Here is an 18,730-nt window from a genome sequence, read left to right on the forward strand (position 1 = left end):
TCGATATGGGTTTGATCGACTCTTTGTTTGAGTATTCTCACGGATAAAAATTCGGCTGGGGTTTTTACCTGCTTAGCTTTTTCAACTTCCCAAGCCAGCAGCCACATGCGTGGAAACGTGGTTTGTCATGTTCAAAAATGAACATGCCAACTGTCGTTTGCAGTTGCTGTCAATATGATTGACATTGACATGGCGATTGATTGTATCGCTGCTGTCTTCTTCCGTTGAAGGATCTACTTGCACACCAAAGACAACACGCCACATGCGTGGAAGCGTGGCTTATCGTGTTGTCTTTAAACCAGTGCAAGATTACTTGCTGTCTGGTGTCTCTGTCAAGACAATTGACATCGGCATGGCAATTGCTCTCTGTTAGAGTACAATCACCAGCGAGGACGATTGCACCCTGCGAACTCGGCGGTCGTTTAACTCCAGTATTAGGGTAAGAATGTATACTCTGTCGACAGATAATAACTGTCGGTATCCCTGTTTAAGCAACAGATAGCCATAAACCGCTGCGTCAGGAAGATTGCACCCTGCGGACTCGGTGGTCGTTTAATCCTAGAATTAGTATATAAATGCTATACCCCGTCGACAGACCAAATCTCGTAGTTGTGATAGAAGGCCAGATAAATCAGTGGCCTTTAACCGGACCAGTTGCACCACCCCGACTCCGTGCAATCCTGTCATGTGGCAAACTATCGGCCAAAGAACGACAGCCCCGAATGTCTGCAGGGAGAGTTTATCCACCGACTTCGGTCTGAGAAGTGATGTCAGCAAGGACTATTTTCGAATATGAGACCGATTGGGCTGCCCCGTTGAAATGACAGGTCGTAAATCGTTGGGACACACCAGCCACTGTCACTTCTCCGGGACTCGCGTCAAGACGAATATTGCTTCGTCTTTGACTTCGAGTCCCAAGTGAAAGAAATCGTTCATCAATGCTGACCCTATAAGCACATATGTGCAACAGGGACCAACATCCCAAATATGACAAAATGTCAAACGGTAGGCTGTCTAAGTCACGCATGAAAAATGTGCCCATTTTTCCGATCAAGTGCGGATGACATCTGTCATGCCACTGACCGTGGTATCGATTCAGTATTTTGGCGCAGCACTGATATCTTGACAATATCCATCTGTTGACTTGGAGCAGCAGTATCAGTAGCAGCAATGCTGCAGACGCGTTATGCTGCTGCTCCAGGGCAGGCTCTAACCAGACCCGTCGTTTGATGAGACATGAATAGGTATGCTGAATCGACCGTGTATTCTTCGTTATCTTGGGCCTTGGAGCAGCAGTATCAGTAGCAGCAATGCCGCAGAAGCGTTGTGCTGCTGCTCCAAGGCAGACCCGACCCAGCCCCGTCGCTTTGACGAGACATGGATCGGTGTGTAGAATCGACGTTAGCCGTTCATCATCGTGGGACAGTGCATGACATCTGTCACCACTAATCAAGATACCGATTCGATGATTCGATGCAGCGTGACTTGATATCACAGATATCCTGACAATCACCCTTGGTTGGCATTTTTTGGTTTCGAATGTTCGTCTCAATTCGTATACATATCAGCCCCGATGCTGCTGCTCCAAGGCAGACTCTATCCAGCCCGTCGCTTGACGAGACATGGATAGGTCTGCTGAACCGAGGGCTGATGGTTTATTATCATGCAATATGGAGCAGCAGCATCAGACACAGAGCACTACCGGGTGCAGCAGTAGCAGCCTCAGGGCCAGAAGCAGCAATACCGCAAACGAGTTCCGTAACTAGAACGATGTCTCAGTGCTGTATCGCGCGTTGAACACCGTCCGACCCCCAATCATAGAAGGAGTCGCATGCAGGCGACTGAATCGGCTAATGTTGAAGCCAATACTTCAACCAGGCTTGACATTTTGACGAGACATGGATAGGTCTGTTCAATCGACCGTGTATTCTTCGTTATCTTGGGTTGGCAGTGACAGTGGCAGCTCTAGCTCCAGCGAGAGCATGCCGTAAGCGGGCGTAATTGGAACGATGGGCTAATGCTGCATTGTGCATTGAGCACCGTCCGACCCCCAATCATAGAAGGAGTCGCATGCAGGCGATTAAAGTGGCCAATGCTGAAGCCAATTCTACCAGATAGCGGAAGTCAAGACACGCAATATGTCATATCTGGCACCAGTGCCTTCGTCAAGGGTGAATAGCAGCAGGAAGATCGAAGCACTCAGGGCAAGTCAATGAGTTAAATAGTCGACACTCAAAGCCGACATCCAGAAGCACGGCGACCAGCGCTTATTATAGGCAGGAGATCCGCCAGTGGAATCTCATCCTGGAGGCTTTGAATTGGATTGAATCCAAGTCTTGTTTGTCGTGTGTCCGCTGGAAACGTCGTTCGTCAAACGATACAACAGCCAAAGATGTACTGAGGGTATTGCCCAGCATATGTCTGAAGTAAAACCAGACAGTTGAGGCAGCCAGATTTGTATGGTGGCATGTTCCCTTTCTTCTGCTCGCACACAAGCAGCCGTGACTCGAAGCGTGAAGCATCAAAATGCCATTGGCATTGGAAGTATTCAGCAGTGACAGCCTCAGAGCTATTGATTGTGATCCCGACTATTCCATATTCCAGGCCGACGACAAGGGCGGTTGCCAGATTAAGGGCCGATGATCCATCCAAACAGTTTCATCCATGTAGAAATTTGTCGGGTTTGCCAGACCTGTCATGATTATATCATAACCAAGAGCACATAACTGCAAAGCACCCCGCACCCTTTCTGGAACACTGTCCAGTGCTGCCCTCGTGCAGGAGATATTCCTAGCAACGCCGACAAGCGTTGGGTGGAGAGGGTTGCGCTAGCCCCCAGCCCTTCCTGACAAGGCGCACCAGCCATGACTGATTCAACGCCTGCGCGTTTTGTTGAAGGGCGCAGGATGCAGGTCGGCATCTCGCTGTTATCATCGCTTCTTCGATTTATAGCCGAAGAGATGTCAAGGAGACGGTGATAACACCGTATACGGGAGACAGATGCCATGAAGAACCAGAGCGACTTCTGTGGGAAACCGCATAGTTGGTTGTTTCCCTCGATCGTATATCAAGGGACTGATTGGCAGTGATAAAGCTGGTCATCAAACGGGGACGACAAGAACACCTTCGCCAGGGCGTGGTGAGTGCGGTCCATCATGTGTAGTCGATGGACGGTTGAATCGGACGAACCAAAAGTTCTATCCTCGATGAATGTGCTTATCCTTCAAGCAAGGAGGGCATTCCCAGGAGACATGGTCTTGTGGATCCGTCCAATCCCTTTTCAAAGGCCCAAGAATGCTGGTGGTCCATAAGCTTGGCCAACATGACCTCTGGATTCGACAGTCCAGTGTCATTGTATACCTCCAAACGAAGGAACATGATAATAGTAATCATAATACAAAGTAGAGTGGAGCGAGTGTAGACGACTAGAACTCATCTAGCACAAGACAATGGACATCGACATGGCGATTGCTGTATGTCAAGAGAGCACCACCAGTCAGGATGACTGGACTCGGCGGACTTGGTGCGTAGCTTAATCCCGGAATTGGGATAAGCAACGGTTGTAAAGAGGACCCTCCTCTTTCGAACATGAAAATGATTGAGAACAGCTGCAGTGAAAGAAGGGAATTACCACTCGGCTGCAAAGATATGACACTTTGGCCTTCGTAAGTAGCCCTGTATGCAGTGTGACAAAAGACAAATCAAAGGTGTATGAATAGAAAAGTAAGAAAAAAAAAAGAAATCTCCCCGACTGGGAGTCGAACCCAGGTCTCCCGCGCTTGTAAGGACGAATCCATGACAAGCGGAAATCATGACCGTTAGACCATCGAGGACTTGATATCATGTGATTCTTGGATGGATTCATATCCTGGTGATGGTCTTTGATCAGGGTGGGAGGGAACAATCAACAAGCATGTTTAAAGTAAAGACGGTGGTGGAAAGGAAGGAAGGATGATAAAGATCTTGTAGATAAGATAAGACTAGCATATTATGCTGTGTTCAAGGTTGGTTTGAGAAGAAAGCATGAGGGTTCACCACAATGTCACGAAAGAGGATGTGACATGAAGAAGTACAGGAAGGAAATCAGAAGAAAGAGATAAACAACGTGTAGTGTAGTGTTGGTCACGTAGACTACACTGTCATGAAGGAATCGGCATGGCGATGACCGCCGAGGGCAACACGTCCACAACAATAAACAGAGAGACGTGTTTGGTCACAACAGTGGAATCCACTATGCTTTAGTCCCAGCCAGTATGAGTTTGTTTCCTGCTTTCTTGTATGGAGCTGTTTGATCTAATGGGATTTGTAGCTCCGTGGGTAGATGGTTGAAGAGGAGATCTAGTCGCATCCATCACTGTCAGTTCTTGTAGATGTAGGAGATGCGGAATGTAGATCTGAGGCTTACCAGTCTCTGTTTCGAAGGTCGTAAGAGTCTTTCAGGATTGTAACGATGTGGAATGTGTAAAAATAGGATGCGATGTGGAATGTGTAGGAAGATGATATGAACGAAGTGTAATGGGTTTACTATCCTCGCCCAGGGAGATCAGGATAGAAGCAAGGAGACATGTGTAGAGGAAGAGAAAAAAAGTAGGATGCGATGGGAATCAGACCTGTTTATATAGACAGAAAAACTGAACACGTCTCCTGTTCTAGAAATATTATTGTTGTTATGGAAGTGATGGTGTTGTGAAGTGATCGCTGTGGTGATGGTGAGTACTCACCATCACTGTCAACGCCAGATAGGATTGATAGTGTCACTTTCTTTCTTCACCTGACTCTGGATCATACTAAGTTAATATTGTCACTCAAATTTTCTTCCTTCAACTTTCTTTTCTTTACTTTATCTTGTGATGATTCAACTAACAGGTTCAGATAGATGAAAGAGCATAGCTTCATATTAGAGTCAAGTATACACCAGTATCCCTGGACTGTCTATTTCCTAGTATCTACTACATAAATTCCGCTGCTTCAATCAGAATACACCTCTCTATCGACATGCAAATCCCTCGAGGATAGAGCATCTCACAGCCCACAAGATGACACCACACCTCTATAACCAACAGAGATGGATGGACATGGAAGCAAATATCAAGATCAGAATGACACCACCATACATACCACTACTGCAGTATGCGTCATATCGTTTGATATAATCTTCCCTACAACAACAGATACAGCATGCACCTAGTGCTAGGTATTAGATACTGACATCTGACCTGATCAGCATCACCTGTGAGGATGAGGGCCAGATTGACGTATAAAACGGGATGAAACTATGACAGTCGCGTCTCCAAGAAGACTTTACAGACCTCTACTGCATTATCTCCAGATCAAAGGAATCCCATCCATAAGGAGCATCCCTGAAACGTAGTAAGTTCAGAAAAACACATCAACAACCAGCTAAACGTATCAAATCTACCAACTATCTCACCAAGGAAAGATACACTCTTGATGCCAGCAACTCAAGTAAAGATACAACAACTACACCTACAGACAGATCAAATCAATCAACAGCTCTAACAACACCACCTAATCTCAGATGTTCATTGTCAATTCTCACGACAATACAATCCTACATGAACGCCATTGCCATTGCCATTGCTATCCTCTTATCAAAACATACGACACAGCGACAGCCAACAGTCGCTCAGCATAACTTCACACAACCTGCATAATACCCTTCCACTCTCCACAAAATACAAAACCTACCAAGCCAAACAACTCACCTCACCAGCCTATCACCCCAGTCAGTAAGTAACTCACTCTACTTACCCCAACTACACCCCACACTCAAGACATAGATAGCACGCAATCATCATCACCTACACGATGCATTATCTATATTAGTATAAGCTTAGACCTACGTAGCACGACTAACCAGCTGCAAGTTAGAGCTCAGAAGCAAGCGAGGACAGGGCGTACAGATTACAGTAGGGTATAGAAAGTTAGCTATAGCCAACTAGGTAAGTACATGCTAGCTAGCTAGCTACCCCCTCAGTCAACCTCTGTCGTCATCAACGGCAGTAAATCCCTACACGGTATCCGTATACCGACGCGACTCACGAGCCGACATCCCCACAGCAGTGATAGACGTAATCGTAGGCTAGGCGAGGAGCCTACATCACTCAATCAACGTCTTCGTCTCTTCATCATCTGTACAATCTACAATACAACAGTATTTACTACCACTACCAAGTAAGGTAAGAATAACGCTCAGTTAAAGACAACCACCACCACCACCACCAGCGAAAACTACAAAACCAACCAACCAACCACAGCTAATAGATTAAACCCCATCAGCACACAACTCAGGTGATCAAAAAGACCCACCCACTAAACACCTCTACTCCCACCTCCTACGGAGCTAACCCACCAAGTAAGTTAGTAACAAGTTAAAACCAGGAACCACTAAACTAGCCAGCTCCAGATAGATAGCACAGCATCAACTAGCTATTCGTTAGCTAAGGTATTAGCTAAGGTATTAGCTACTACCTACTACTCCGTAGATACTCCATACAAAGTGATAGATAACAGCAACAACAAACAACAACAAACACTCCCCACTATACCCACACCCACAACCCACGTCCACACGAGTTAAGTTAAGTAACAGGCTTCCAACCCACCCACGAGCTCAATCCCAAAAAAACAAGACAAAGTCTAGACAGCACACAGTGGACCTACCCACAGCAGGAGCGAGAATGAATATTCCACCGACTTCCACCCCACCACCCACTACCCCATTATTCCCCTTCCTCCTCCCACTCTTCTTCCTCCTCCTCACCACTCCTACCTACTCCTACTCCTACAGCTACAGCTCCAGCTCCAGCAACTAAATAAAGTGGAGACAAACCAACCAACCAACCAAGTAAGCAACAAGTGGACCGACCGACGCAGGAACGAGGCACACACAACCAACCAGCCAAGAAGTGGATCCGTCTGGCCGATCCAAATCAAATCCAATCTAGTCGGTTAGTCGCTAGTCTGGGTGCTCATCAATTCAGGGGTTCGTTCGTGGCTCGACTGAGGGAGTCCAGTGTCCACTGTGTGAGTGCGAGCTGCTGCCCCCCCTTCCCTCTCGCCCTGTTCATCTTTCTTTCTGTCTTGATTTCTGAGCAAATCGTGCCGAGATTTTGGTCATGCTATACTGTACTCCATACTCTGTGTAACTGTAGTGTAGAAGAACCTGGAGAAAATACAATGACAATCTTTGAATAACTACAAACTCAGAATATACAGTAGAAGCTGATTTACTTTCATAAAGTGAATGTGTTTTTTGTTTTTGATATTTTTTTCTTTGAACCATTGATTGACTAAATTTACCACTATTAATGACATACACACATGTAAAAGAAAAAAGTTTGACTCTATCAAGCTAGAGCAAAAGAAAGGAAAAGAAATGAAAAAAAGTCTATAATACTGTTAAAAAGGGTAGCAAGCTGGTCGGAGTGTAAGCGACCAGCTCATGCATGTATGCGCAAAGTGATATCCAGTTTAGTTCGGTAGAGGAAATTATTAGGAAATGAGCGTAACAAGCGTTTACTCGTCCTCCTCAGGGTCAGCCTTGGCGCCCAGGGTGTAGCGGGACTTGCCAGTGTTGGCATCGACCTCGTGCTCGATCGCCAGCTTGGACAGATGGCCAAGCAGGTTCTCGATCTTGGTGTCGGCCTGGCTGCGGTTCTTGCGGCCGAGGGTGTCCAGAGCGGGGATGATGCTGAGCACGTAGTAGACGACCGCGATGATGATCGTGACACCGATGGAGTAGGCCCAGATGACAACGACGGTGACGATGTCGACGTCGCCGTTGATGGAGAACTCGGCGCTGGACGGGGGGCTGGTCTGGACGTACTCGCCGGAGAGCCAGCCGAAGACACAGAACAGGGTGGCGATCACGTCGACGACGAAGATCGCACCGACCAGCTGCCACGAGGGCCAGGTGCGGCCACCACGGGTGACGAAGATCAGCCAGTTCTCGGTCAGGGCAACCTCAAGGAAGAGGATCTCCTGGGGAGAGCCGAAGTTCTGGATGATACCGCCGTTGGAGAGGAAGAGAGTAGCACGGATGATCCAGGTGGCGACGGCCAGGAGTATACCGAGGACGACGGAGATGACCCAGATCTTAGGCAGCTGCCACTCGACGGGGCGGGCTTCGAAGTGCGCGTTGTCGTAGGCGACGGCGATGGTGGCAAGATCAGCGAAGAGGGCAATGAACACGATGAGGTCGGCACGCATGGTCTCGTCGATGATGATCATCGAGGTGACCAGGTAGATCTCGAGATGCAGACACAGGGCGATACGGTACTGGATGTAGGCCTTCATGCGCTGGAAGATCTGACGGGCCAGCTTGATGGCATCGACGATGGTGGACAGACCGGGGGCAAGGAAGACAATATCGGCGGCGGCCTGGGCGGCCTCGGTGGAGCCCTCGACGGCGATACCGCAGTCGGCCTTCTTGAGCGAGGGAGCATCGTTGACACCGTCACCAGTCATCGCAGTCAAGTGACCACGCTGCTGCAGCATCTCGACGACCTGGTACTTGTGCTCGGGGAACACTTCGGCGAAACCGTCGGCCTTCTCGACCAGGTCGTGCTGGGCGGAGCCGGCAAGACCACCGTGGATCAGACGCTCGGAGTCGTAGACCTTGGTGCTGAGGGCCAGCATCTTGCAGGTCTCCTTGGCGATGGCGATGGCGTCACCAGTCAACATCTTGACGGACAGACCCAGGTGCTGGGCCTCGGCGATGGTGTGGGCGGTATCCTCACGGGGGGGGTCGAACATGGGGTACATGCCCAGCAATTGCCAGGGCTCGCCCTCCTTCATGACGGCAACACCCAGGGAACGGAAACCACGGCGAGCGAACTCGGTAGCCTTATCACGGAAGAGCTGAGCCTCCTCCTCGGAGCACTCGGACATGGCGAGGATGGCCTTGGGGGCACCCTTGGCGCAGGTGTAGCGGACACCGTCGCAAGTACAGATGGTGGTAATACGCTTGGAGACGGGATCGAAAGGAGTGTACTTCTCGGTAATCCAGTTGCGGGCGAGGATCTCGCGGGCCTTGGGGTAACGACGGAGAGTGAGGATGGTGACCTTGTCGATGGGGTCGAGGTTCTTGAGGTTGTGGTTGGAGGCAATGGCAGCGACAGCCATCATCCAGTTGATATCAACACCCTCAGTGACGTAGGGCTCACGGATGGACAGCTGGTTGGCGGTGAGGGTACCGGTCTTGTCAGAGCAGAGGATATCGACACCGGCGAGGGACTCGATGGCGGTGAGCTTCTGGACAATGGCCTTCTGCTCGGCGAGGTAGGCGGCACCAACAGCCAGGGTGGTGGTGGTGACAACGGGCAGACCGACGGGGACACCGATGATGAGCAGAATCAGAGTGTAGTGCAGCAGGTTGTTGTCCTCGTTCTCGGGGGTGGCGATCTTCAGGTGACGGTAGAAACCACCGATCCAGGCAGCGAGAATCCAGAACATGACGAGAACCAGCAGAGAGGTACCAATGTTGTCCATGACGGCCTTGAAGTGACCCTGGTCCTGGGCACCCTGCACCAGGGCAGCGGTCTTACCGACGAAGGACTGACGGGCGGGAGCAGTGACGACACCATAGGCCTTTCCGCGCTTGCAACCAGTGGTGTAGTAGCAAGTGTCGGCCATGTACTTGTCGACAGCGAGAGATTCACCAGTGATGGCAGACTGATCGACGGCAACGAGGGAGACACCGGCGCGAGCCTCAATGCCTCCATCCTCATCATCTTCGTCATCCTTCTCCTTGAGGGTATCATCGTTGGCGGTAATCAGGTACTCCTTGTAGGTCTCGAAGTTCTCGGGCTTGGAGTAGTCGCAGATCAGACGGACATCAGCAGGAACGACGGTACCTTCCTCGACGACGACCTAGATATTATTAGCGATAAGAATGGAGTGTGGTGAATGAGGGGGAAACATACGATATCACCGGCAACGAGCTCACGAGCAAGGATCTCCTGCTCCTGGCCGTCACGGATAACAACCGCCTTCATGGCAATATCACCCTTGAGCGAGGCAACGACATCGGCGGCCTGCTTCTCCTGGTACCAACCGACAACCGCGTTAAGCATAAGAATACCAATAATGACACCGAAATCAATCCAGTCACGCAGACCAGCAGCCAGGAGAACAGCAAGTTCCATAACTGTAGTCAACCACAATTAGCCATTGACCTCTTTCCTTCCCTCGACAACCACCAATGGGTGGTAGGAAACTCACCATAAAGAATAGGACCACGGAAATAACCGATGAACTGGATGAAGAAGTTGGTCTTCTCGGTAGTCAACTCGTTCCAGCCCGTACGCTTGCGACGACCCTCAATGTCGGAGGAGCTGAGACCGGTACGCATGTCGGTGTCAACCCACTCGTCAGGGATGACGAAGCCATCCTCGTTGCCGCCCTCCTTACCACCCCAGAACTTCCACCACGGCTTCTTCTCCTCCTTGGCGCTCAGGGCAGCGGCACTGGAGGTCGAGCCACGACGACCATCGCGGGCGGTCGAGATGTAACGGTTGAGGGCTCCATACTCGTCCATACCAGTAGTGTCGTTCACATCAGGAGCAGGACGCGATTCACCATTCTCCACGTCGGGAGCATAGGAGATTCTCCGCTCCGCCATTGTTGATTGCTTCGGCTCACCAAGCCTTCTTCAGGACCCAAAAGTATGAGCTGATGCAAACAAGAGAATGGACGGGGAATGGCAAGAGTCGGAATTCCTATGATAAAAAGAAAGAAAGAGAAAGAGAAAGAGGGGAAAAAGAACGACGAGGGGTAGGAAGGGAAAGTGTACTCTTTAATATTCAGGACTGGGGGGGGGAGAGAAGAAGAGGGAGGCGAGGGAAATAATTAAGAGAGATCATAAAGGACAAACACGTCTGGTAGAAAGCTCCAATCTAACGGGCCACCTTCCTTTTGGGAGTGTCCACTTTTTTCCTTTTTTTTTTTTTTTATGAGGGAAAAAAAGAATTTGAATTTTATTTTAATTTTAAATTATGGTTTTTTTTTTTTTTATTTTTTTTTTTTTCAATCTGGATAATAAATATTTCCCGGACAGGTATTGAACCAAATGATGGGGTTAATACCGGCCGGGAGCAGAACCCAAAGGCAGCACCACAACTCCCTTGTCTGGCCCAGTCCGGTAACGCTGCTGAATGATCCGCCCCTCTGGTTTCCCCTTGTGGAAGATCCCTCCCTTTCTTTTCCCTTTTGTACACTCACATTTCCCGCTTATTGGGACGCTCTCCCTTTGCCCATCCATGGATGACATGGTTTTGTTTTTTTTATTCATTTATTTTTCCTGTTTTGTTTTTGGTTTTTTCCTTTTTTCTCTTACCCTGTCTGGTCATTCCCTCCATGGAAAAGTGGGTCATTTCTCTTAAAGAAGTATAGTGGTTACTCTGAAAATTCTGATTTTTATTAACATTATTTTTATTATTTTCAACGCATAATCATTCTGGCCATCATGTCCGTTGTCTTTCTTCTCATGGACTCGACTGTATTTCCATACCCAGCCGTACCCTCTCGAACCGGCTGACCCGTGCCGAGTCGCCCCTCCGGTCGCCTTCAATCTCCTAACCTTTGTCGTCATTACTGTACGATACCACGGTTGTCGGTTCTCTCATCTCGACCACGTTTATACTATAGAACTGAGCAATAGAGTAAAGTAAAGAAAAGGCAAAAATCTCATCAATGAAAACATGAAGATTCGCCTCTGCTTTCGATCCCGGTATGAATGCCCAGATACCAGGATAATCGGATGCCAACGGAGTTTTCCACCGGAGGGAATTCTACCAAGCCTTGTCCGTCCAGTAGTAAGTGTAAAGTAAAGTAAATACTAACTGAAGTAATGGCAGCCGCGTGCGGGTGTGGCCTCCGTTAATTTTCCTTACACTGGTTCATCCCGTGTCGAGTGGTAGTCTGACTATGCGCGATTTTCCAGTGTGACATTGTAATCTACCATCCATCAATCATCACGATGTATTGATCAATACTTAGTATGGAGTACATACTACATAGTATAGGAACTCCCACACTGGCGGTCACTAGAATAGGTCAAGAGAAGAAGACTATCATCATCGTCAATCCATACCCCAAGACCAGAATCATCTCCTGAATCGTGCAGCCATGACAGTGGGGGGATCCATAATGAGGGGGGCATTATGATCATTACGCAGGTTTCCCTTGCAGGAGAAGCAGCAGAGAACACCGCACCCTTCCAATCCATAGACCAGATCATCTCAGGGCCAGACACATGCTATATCCAATGCATACATCAAGACAACAGTTACAAGGTATTGCAGAAATTCCCGACGGAAATTCCATCCATTCTTCCATGATCGATCAGGTTCTTAGGGTGCGATGGACCAAGATACATACGAGCATTTTACCCTCTTGCGGCCGTCCTACCCGATCTTGGGGCCACGAGCGCGGCCGGACAGGGACGCAAGGGGTCCCGAGCAACGAAACTGGGGCCATTTCCGGCTGCAGTCAAAATAAACACACCTCGACAGTACCTCTACCTACTGTAATACCCTACCCTCGGCATCAGAGATGAAATCTACCTGCGACATGCGACATCTGATTATACAGGACGGTCGATGTACCTGTCCTGTATGTGTGATTCTGTGCAGGAATCACCCCCATGTAAATCTTCCGATGCAATTTAGTCCTGTCGCCGAGGTGAGCCTTATTAGGTATTATTAGAATCAATTAATCGAGATGAGGTCTGGTATTCGGAATACCGTGCTCGTATCAGGTACAGAGTCAGGGCATTATGTCATTGGCCGAGTTGGGATTAGTCGTTGCTGTTATCATGACAATTCTTATTATCATATCTATTAGCTATCATTACAAAGTAGTCGAGATACCCTTAGGTTAGGTTATACACACGCACTTCTTTTATATCCACCGCGTAATCTAAGACTAACCCGGAGTCGATCGGCCAACCAACCAAACCGACCGAAACAGCTCTCCACAGTCCACACCTTACTCAATCTACGCCAATCCCCAACCTCGTTTCCCTGATTGAGTTCCTTCTTCCAACCCACGGAGGTACCTTAGTCTCGTGGAGAGACAGAGAAACTGAGCGAGCCCGGTCCTCTCCCCCAATCCACCAGCGTCATTATTCTCGCTTTGACTGGTGAGGAAGTGGTCTTGGATCCGCCGACTAGTAGTTCAATCGGCAGCTATAATTTACTGTATTATTATTGATCATTTATCTACCTCTCCTTAGTCTAGTACGGAGTACTACGTAGTAATCACGTCGAGACTGCCCTGACCTGACACTGACTATCCAGCTCTTCGGCAAGGACGGCCTCACTCATCTGACAAAAAGCCGCTCATCTACGGAGTACCTATCCATCCGTAGTCCACGGAACACACCCGATATGACAATAACAATAACAACCTAATCCTCATAATAGAAACCCCATAGATAATCATTTCTACCCGTGTTATATTTTTATGTATTATCTAGGTCACCGATATCCCGCAATCCCACTCACTCACTAACTACAACACGCCCGGCCCCCCTTGCCCACGCCCACGCCCACGCCCACGCGCTATTTCCCCGTCACCCCCTCCTTCGCCCCCAATCCAATCCAACCCAACCCGGCTAACCGTCGCATGATATCATGCCCCGACCGACGACGTCCGCGAATCATTAGTATAGTCCAATTCGGGCTCAATCCGACTATACACCCGCTGATCAACCGGCTCCTGTATCCTTCCTTTCTTTCTTGTGCCGGGTATCCACGTTGCGATATTTTGTTTGTCGGTCAGGAGGAGGCAGTGTACATCATCACTATTGACTAATTCAGTTAAACTGGATGATCGGAGGGGTTCATCCTTCGGGTTCCTTTATGTCGGGCGTTGTTGACGGATGAGGTATTTCGCTTGGTACGGTGTCATGATGATCGCTGACGGCACTATCATCATCATCGTCAACTAAAGGAACAAAGTAAGTAAATGTATTCTAGTATAGTAGTAGACACCGGTGTCGGCCTCCGCCTACCCAGTATCCACCAATAAACACCAGTAAATCGTAATCTATCTATCACAGTAAACCAAAGCAAAGCAGAACAAAGAAGCAAATGCACGCAGGACAGCCATGCACCATGCATGCACAGGCATGGAGACAACAACAAGTCACCACCACCACGTATACCCTGATCCACCACCATCCACTCAGTATCCATCTATCTATCCATCTATTCGTCCAACCACGAGTTCCTTACACCTGACGTCTCGCGTGGACAACACCAATCTTCCACAGAGTCACCCCCATCCACGGAGTAAGGATAGAGGTGTCAGATTCAATCTGCAGGGTTCATCCTGTGTGGCAGTGTCTAACTATGTATCAAGCTTCAGGCGCAGACGCAGAAGCTTGTCTTCCACCACATTACTAGACTACAGAGATTGGCTGGTTTGCCGGCTGCCTGTGCTGATCACTCTATTTTCTGCCGGGCGTAGATACCTACGTAGATATCTCGGTGCCTAGATGATTCCATCCAATCTCTGGTACCCTAGTTGGGGACGGGATGGGCCGTACACGGCGACAGCATTAAATGATCTATTTTAGTAACGATAACATAACTGCCTAGCGGTGACGAAGTGTCGTTGACTCGATCTTGCTGCATGCGAGAGCTGATTTGTGGTATTTACCCTAGATATGCATCTTTGTTCTTTTGATGGTGTCGATCGGGTTGAATGCGCTCGATGAATGTTCTATCGGTGGCTGGGGATGATGGCATGGAATGGGAATGGGGAAGACTGAGAGCGGGCAACGGCATACCTACCATTTTTTCTTTTTCTTCTGTATTCTTTCTTTTGTTCTATTTTGATTCAGTAATTCTATATACTTTGATGTTTATTATTCTGGCTACTGTATGCACTCTACAACCTGCCGGGGCGATATCATCTCTTGAGCCTAGATAAATATATTGGTTGAACCTATAGAGATCCTCTCACTCACCGTGAAAACACAATCGAACCCTGTCATCCTAGTAGATATCACCTACTACCTACTACCTACTACCCATGTACTCCGTACTAAGTCCTACTAGTAGTAAACAAGTATACCAACCCCAGACTCTCTCCACGGGGAGACACACGGTCGCACGGCACCGCACTCGTCTCATGGCATCTACAGACACATGGCACTATTGGGTTCGGACTGATCCGGCCTGTAGGACAGGGGAAGTATGATGCAATAGACCCTCTTACTGAGTTTGGAGAACGTAGGTTCGGTCTGGTTTGGGGTGGGTGGTATTCTGGAGTTATTCTGGAAGGAATAAAACAAAAAATAGAATTGAATAAAATAGAATAAAGAGCTCACCGCATACGGTTGTCTTGCTGGTAGTGGAGGTAGGTATGGATGCTGTACTCCATAGCTGAAGCTATGGATTACTTATCCTTACGTAGATAGGTATCTACCTCCCTCGAATAGCTTGTCGCTTTGGGAATAAACAAGGATAGTACTGTGTACTTCCTACTTGGTAGTTAGTTAGTTAGTACCTCGGTGTAGCTAAAGTAGAATGAGATAATTACTCAACGCGCCCGCGCTTTCGGCGGCATCACCAGACGTATCATACGTATTACACCCGTACAACACCCGTACAATACCTCCCCCCCAAGCCAATCGCCAACCACCTAGCAGGGGTAGTAATATGGGGTCGGTTGGAGATGCGACCATACCTTAATCTATCAAGATCAAAGAGCACTAGTAGAAACAAGTCTAGACTCTACCACCCCCGTAGCGACTCGCTACTAACTTACCTACTAGCGAGGTCTCGCTTTCGCACCGCAAGGGTAGAGATAGCTCTCCACTGATTGACTTTACATAATATTACTTAACTTGTTCTCTACACGACCTGGTCCCTACGACCTACCTGGAAGGAGGTTACTAAAGGAATAGGAATCCATAGGTCATGATCCCGTTGTCTGACGCGTGATTGGCCCGGTCAGGCCGCTTAATTACCTCCTCCCTACACGATCTGTGCCGTCTGCCCGGAGGCCTAGTCCTTCCCAGTCACCTATCACTTGACTACACTCATTATTCAACAACTAGATGAATCAATGGCAGACCTAAACAAAGGAACAGCCCGTGCACACAACGACCCCATCTCGATCGAGTGAAATTCTGGGGGATTCTCACCGTTGCCGGTGGCGGGCTATCATTGCCCAGGCGGGCAAGACGGCGCACTGTAACAACGTCAGCCAAGAGGGATTGAGACCGGGGTCGTTGGACTAGCTGTGCGTCCTCCGCAGATTGGAGAAAGGAAGACAAATAGTTACTTAACTAGATGGGGTTTACAAAGAGAGAGAGAAAGAGAGAATCTTTCAATCTACATACTGCGTAACATATGACACAAGTGGCAGGGCTGAAAGACAGCCATCAACCTGCGAAAGTCTATATCCCATCCTTAATTCAGCCTCCTATACTGCCTCACGATGCTACCCATCCAATAACAATAATGCCTCTTACTGTCCATATCCGTTCGTAGCATGAAGCTCAAATCCGTACAGACTACGGATACAGACGACAGTTGTATCCACCCGCGGAACCACACTATTCAGGTACACGATACACGTACCTGGCAGGTTTAATCCTGAGGCCCGCCCTTATCCACTTTACCCGGTGTGGAAGTTACCTCCAGGTGGTAAGAGGACTTACCTAATACGACTACTCCAGTAGTACGGTACGGTACGGCCGGAAAACAAAACGTCTCGGAAAGTCGACGGTCGAGGGCGACTGCCCCACAACGTGTCCCCTCTCTGTGTTGACCCGTGGAACGGCTGTGGATGGGTAGACGCGGGTTCTAGAAAAAATCTGGACTGGTGACTGACTGGATCGGCCGGCGGGTTTTTTGATAGAATCGGAATTGGTGATTGTGGCAGATAATTTTCAAGATGGTTTGAATGTTCTAGTTTGTAGAGTATACTTGATATTATAAAGTATTCTGATATTAACATAGTTAAGGATATATATCAAGCGACATACACAAGCTAGTGAGGGAATATATTGTTAGCTCAGTCCACCAACCAGGCTCCATGGTGATCCCAGAAATAGAGAAATGATCAGACGATAGCTATAGTATGGAGAACAACCACCTAAAAATATGGAGTTCTATACCCCGTAGTACTCCGTACTGTAGGAAAGATAGACACCCACCGGCTAGCTGACCGACTGACCGACTGACACCGACCGGTGCCGTATGGCCGCATGAAAATGCCTCATTTCTTTTGTCTGCGACCGCCTCAGAGCCCAAAACCAATGACCAACAAACGAGCGCCATGCAGCTCGCAGATAGCTCGGTCGCCAATAGTACACAAACGATATAACTTTGAGGTATGATCGTGGCAAGTAAAAAAAAACCAGGGTATGATCCGACATCCGCATCGGGCGGGTTGCAGAGCGGCGGGGACAGCGACCGCATCCGATACCGTTCTCGAAGTTTTCTAGAAGGGCAGTAGAAGGAGGGGCAAGAAACTGGCCGTAACTGGGTCTGTTGCTAACATGCTGGGTCCTTTTTTTGGCTGGGTCTGCCCGGTTTTGGAATTCCTGCTCGCTGATCGGGTACTCGGCAGATGGGGTCGGGGGAGCCGAATTCCAGTTACAAACCCATATTTCTAACCCTACCTATCTGGCATCTACGGATACGGATCGGAGTCGACACTATTTGTCTTTGATAGTCGGAGAGCCACCCGCTTCTTTTTCCTCATGACCAACCTCATTGCGGAGACGGTGGCAACTACGTCATCTATTCAGTGTCTACGCTCTAGTCGACATGTCCACTGCCCCTCAGTGTTGGCATCTACCCCTTAACACTAACGGACATGCTTATAGTACGGCGTAAGCAGTGGGCACTGGGCAGCCAAGCCGAAGGAATCAAACCAAAAGTAAAAAAAGCCAACAGCCAGACTAACCTGTTTGGTAGAGTGATCGTGTGATTTGATGCCGGGGGTCCAGCCCTAAGGATAAAAAGTATACGATATTGAAAGAGCATAACTCGTAATAGTGCTCCGCGGAGGCGAGGCAATTGGTGACACGAGCCGAAGGAGGGAAATCCCCCATCCGGCTAGCGGTAATACAGTGTAATTTTCCCCGTAACCAACTAGAGGTTTCTGGCCGAGGCTTTCATTACCGTAGTCACTGAGAGAGAACTTCAACCCCTATTGATTTATTCCAGCCCTAATGAGCAAGATCATCTGCTGGTCAAGCCGGTTTACAACTGATGATGAAATCAGGGTCAAAGATCACTCCCCCATTTACCTATCTTGACCTCACTGCCGACCTCCCTAAGTCACCACGTTAATGATTAAAATAGTAAACCAAGACTAACCCCAAGCTAAAGGGGGACAAAACCCACAATAGTAGTAACGGGATGAACGACCAGCTCAACTTCCCCGTGGTGTGCGTAGTAGCGTACCAGTACCTACAGTAGTCACCACCAAGTTCCCACGGGCGCCTCCACCCACGGTGCTGTCCACTCAGGGAAGCTGGATAAATTGCAAACCGTGTTAATCACTCATACTCATACTTGACCTATGAGAGGGGTGGTTGGCACCCAGTTCCCCACTGGGAGATCGCCCGGTGCCAAGCTGTCTCATCGAGGATCCTGGTGAGGGATTTTCTGCTGGTCTGAGACTGGTAGACTGGCAGACTGCGTGATGATGATGCAGTGGTATCACCGTGTTACTTGAT

At 48.7% G+C, this 18,730-nt stretch overlaps 4 protein-coding genes and 1 non-coding gene across 5 annotated transcripts; 1 reads left to right on the forward strand and 4 right to left on the reverse strand.

Moving 5' to 3' along the window:
- Positions 1–3,743: 3,743 nt before the first annotated feature.
- On the reverse strand, positions 3,744–3,833 carry P168DRAFT_t33. The gene has a single exon. It is a non-coding gene; the product is annotated as a tRNA-Asp (tRNA).
- Positions 3,834–7,288: 3,455 nt separating this feature from the next.
- P168DRAFT_286107 (plasma-membrane proton-e) lies at positions 7,289–10,754 on the reverse strand. The gene is made up of 3 exons (XM_024836280.1): positions 10,246–10,754; positions 9,948–10,171; positions 7,289–9,894 (listed from the first exon to the last, which is right to left on the reverse strand). The coding sequence occupies exons 1-3, from the start codon at positions 10,643–10,645 to the stop codon at positions 7,540–7,542; spliced, it is 2,979 nt and encodes a 992-aa protein (XP_024696528.1). The 5' UTR covers positions 10,646–10,754; the 3' UTR covers positions 7,289–7,539.
- Positions 10,755–11,072: 318 nt separating this feature from the next.
- On the forward strand, positions 11,073–11,467 carry P168DRAFT_4756 (uncharacterized protein). Its single transcript, XM_024841964.1, has one exon. The coding sequence runs from the start codon at positions 11,178–11,180 to the stop codon at positions 11,403–11,405; it is 228 nt and encodes a 75-aa protein (XP_024696529.1). The 5' UTR covers positions 11,073–11,177; the 3' UTR covers positions 11,406–11,467.
- A 3,401-nt stretch (positions 11,468–14,868) lies between these two features.
- Positions 14,869–17,078, reverse strand: P168DRAFT_277583 (uncharacterized protein; the record flags this gene model as incomplete). Its single annotated transcript, XM_024835617.1, has 13 exons — positions 14,869–14,877; positions 14,999–15,018; positions 15,059–15,085; positions 15,250–15,307; positions 15,460–15,514; positions 15,721–15,726; positions 15,802–15,851; positions 16,181–16,324; positions 16,379–16,406; positions 16,511–16,594; positions 16,700–16,821; positions 16,873–16,949; positions 17,069–17,078. 13 exons carry the CDS (start codon positions 17,076–17,078, stop codon positions 14,869–14,871), a joined length of 690 nt encoding a protein of 229 aa, XP_024696530.1.
- Positions 16,992–17,668, reverse strand: P168DRAFT_4777 (uncharacterized protein). Its single transcript, XM_024841967.1, has one exon. The coding sequence runs from the start codon at positions 17,460–17,462 to the stop codon at positions 17,115–17,117; it is 348 nt and encodes a 115-aa protein (XP_024696531.1). The 5' UTR covers positions 17,463–17,668; the 3' UTR covers positions 16,992–17,114.
- Between the last annotated feature and the right edge of the window lie 1,062 nt (positions 17,669–18,730).

The sequence above is a fragment of the Aspergillus campestris genome (genome assembly GCF_002847485.1).
Source record: "Aspergillus campestris IBT 28561 chromosome Unknown P168scaffold_1, whole genome shotgun sequence".
Lineage (NCBI taxonomy): Eukaryota > Fungi > Ascomycota > Eurotiomycetes > Eurotiales > Aspergillaceae > Aspergillus > Aspergillus campestris.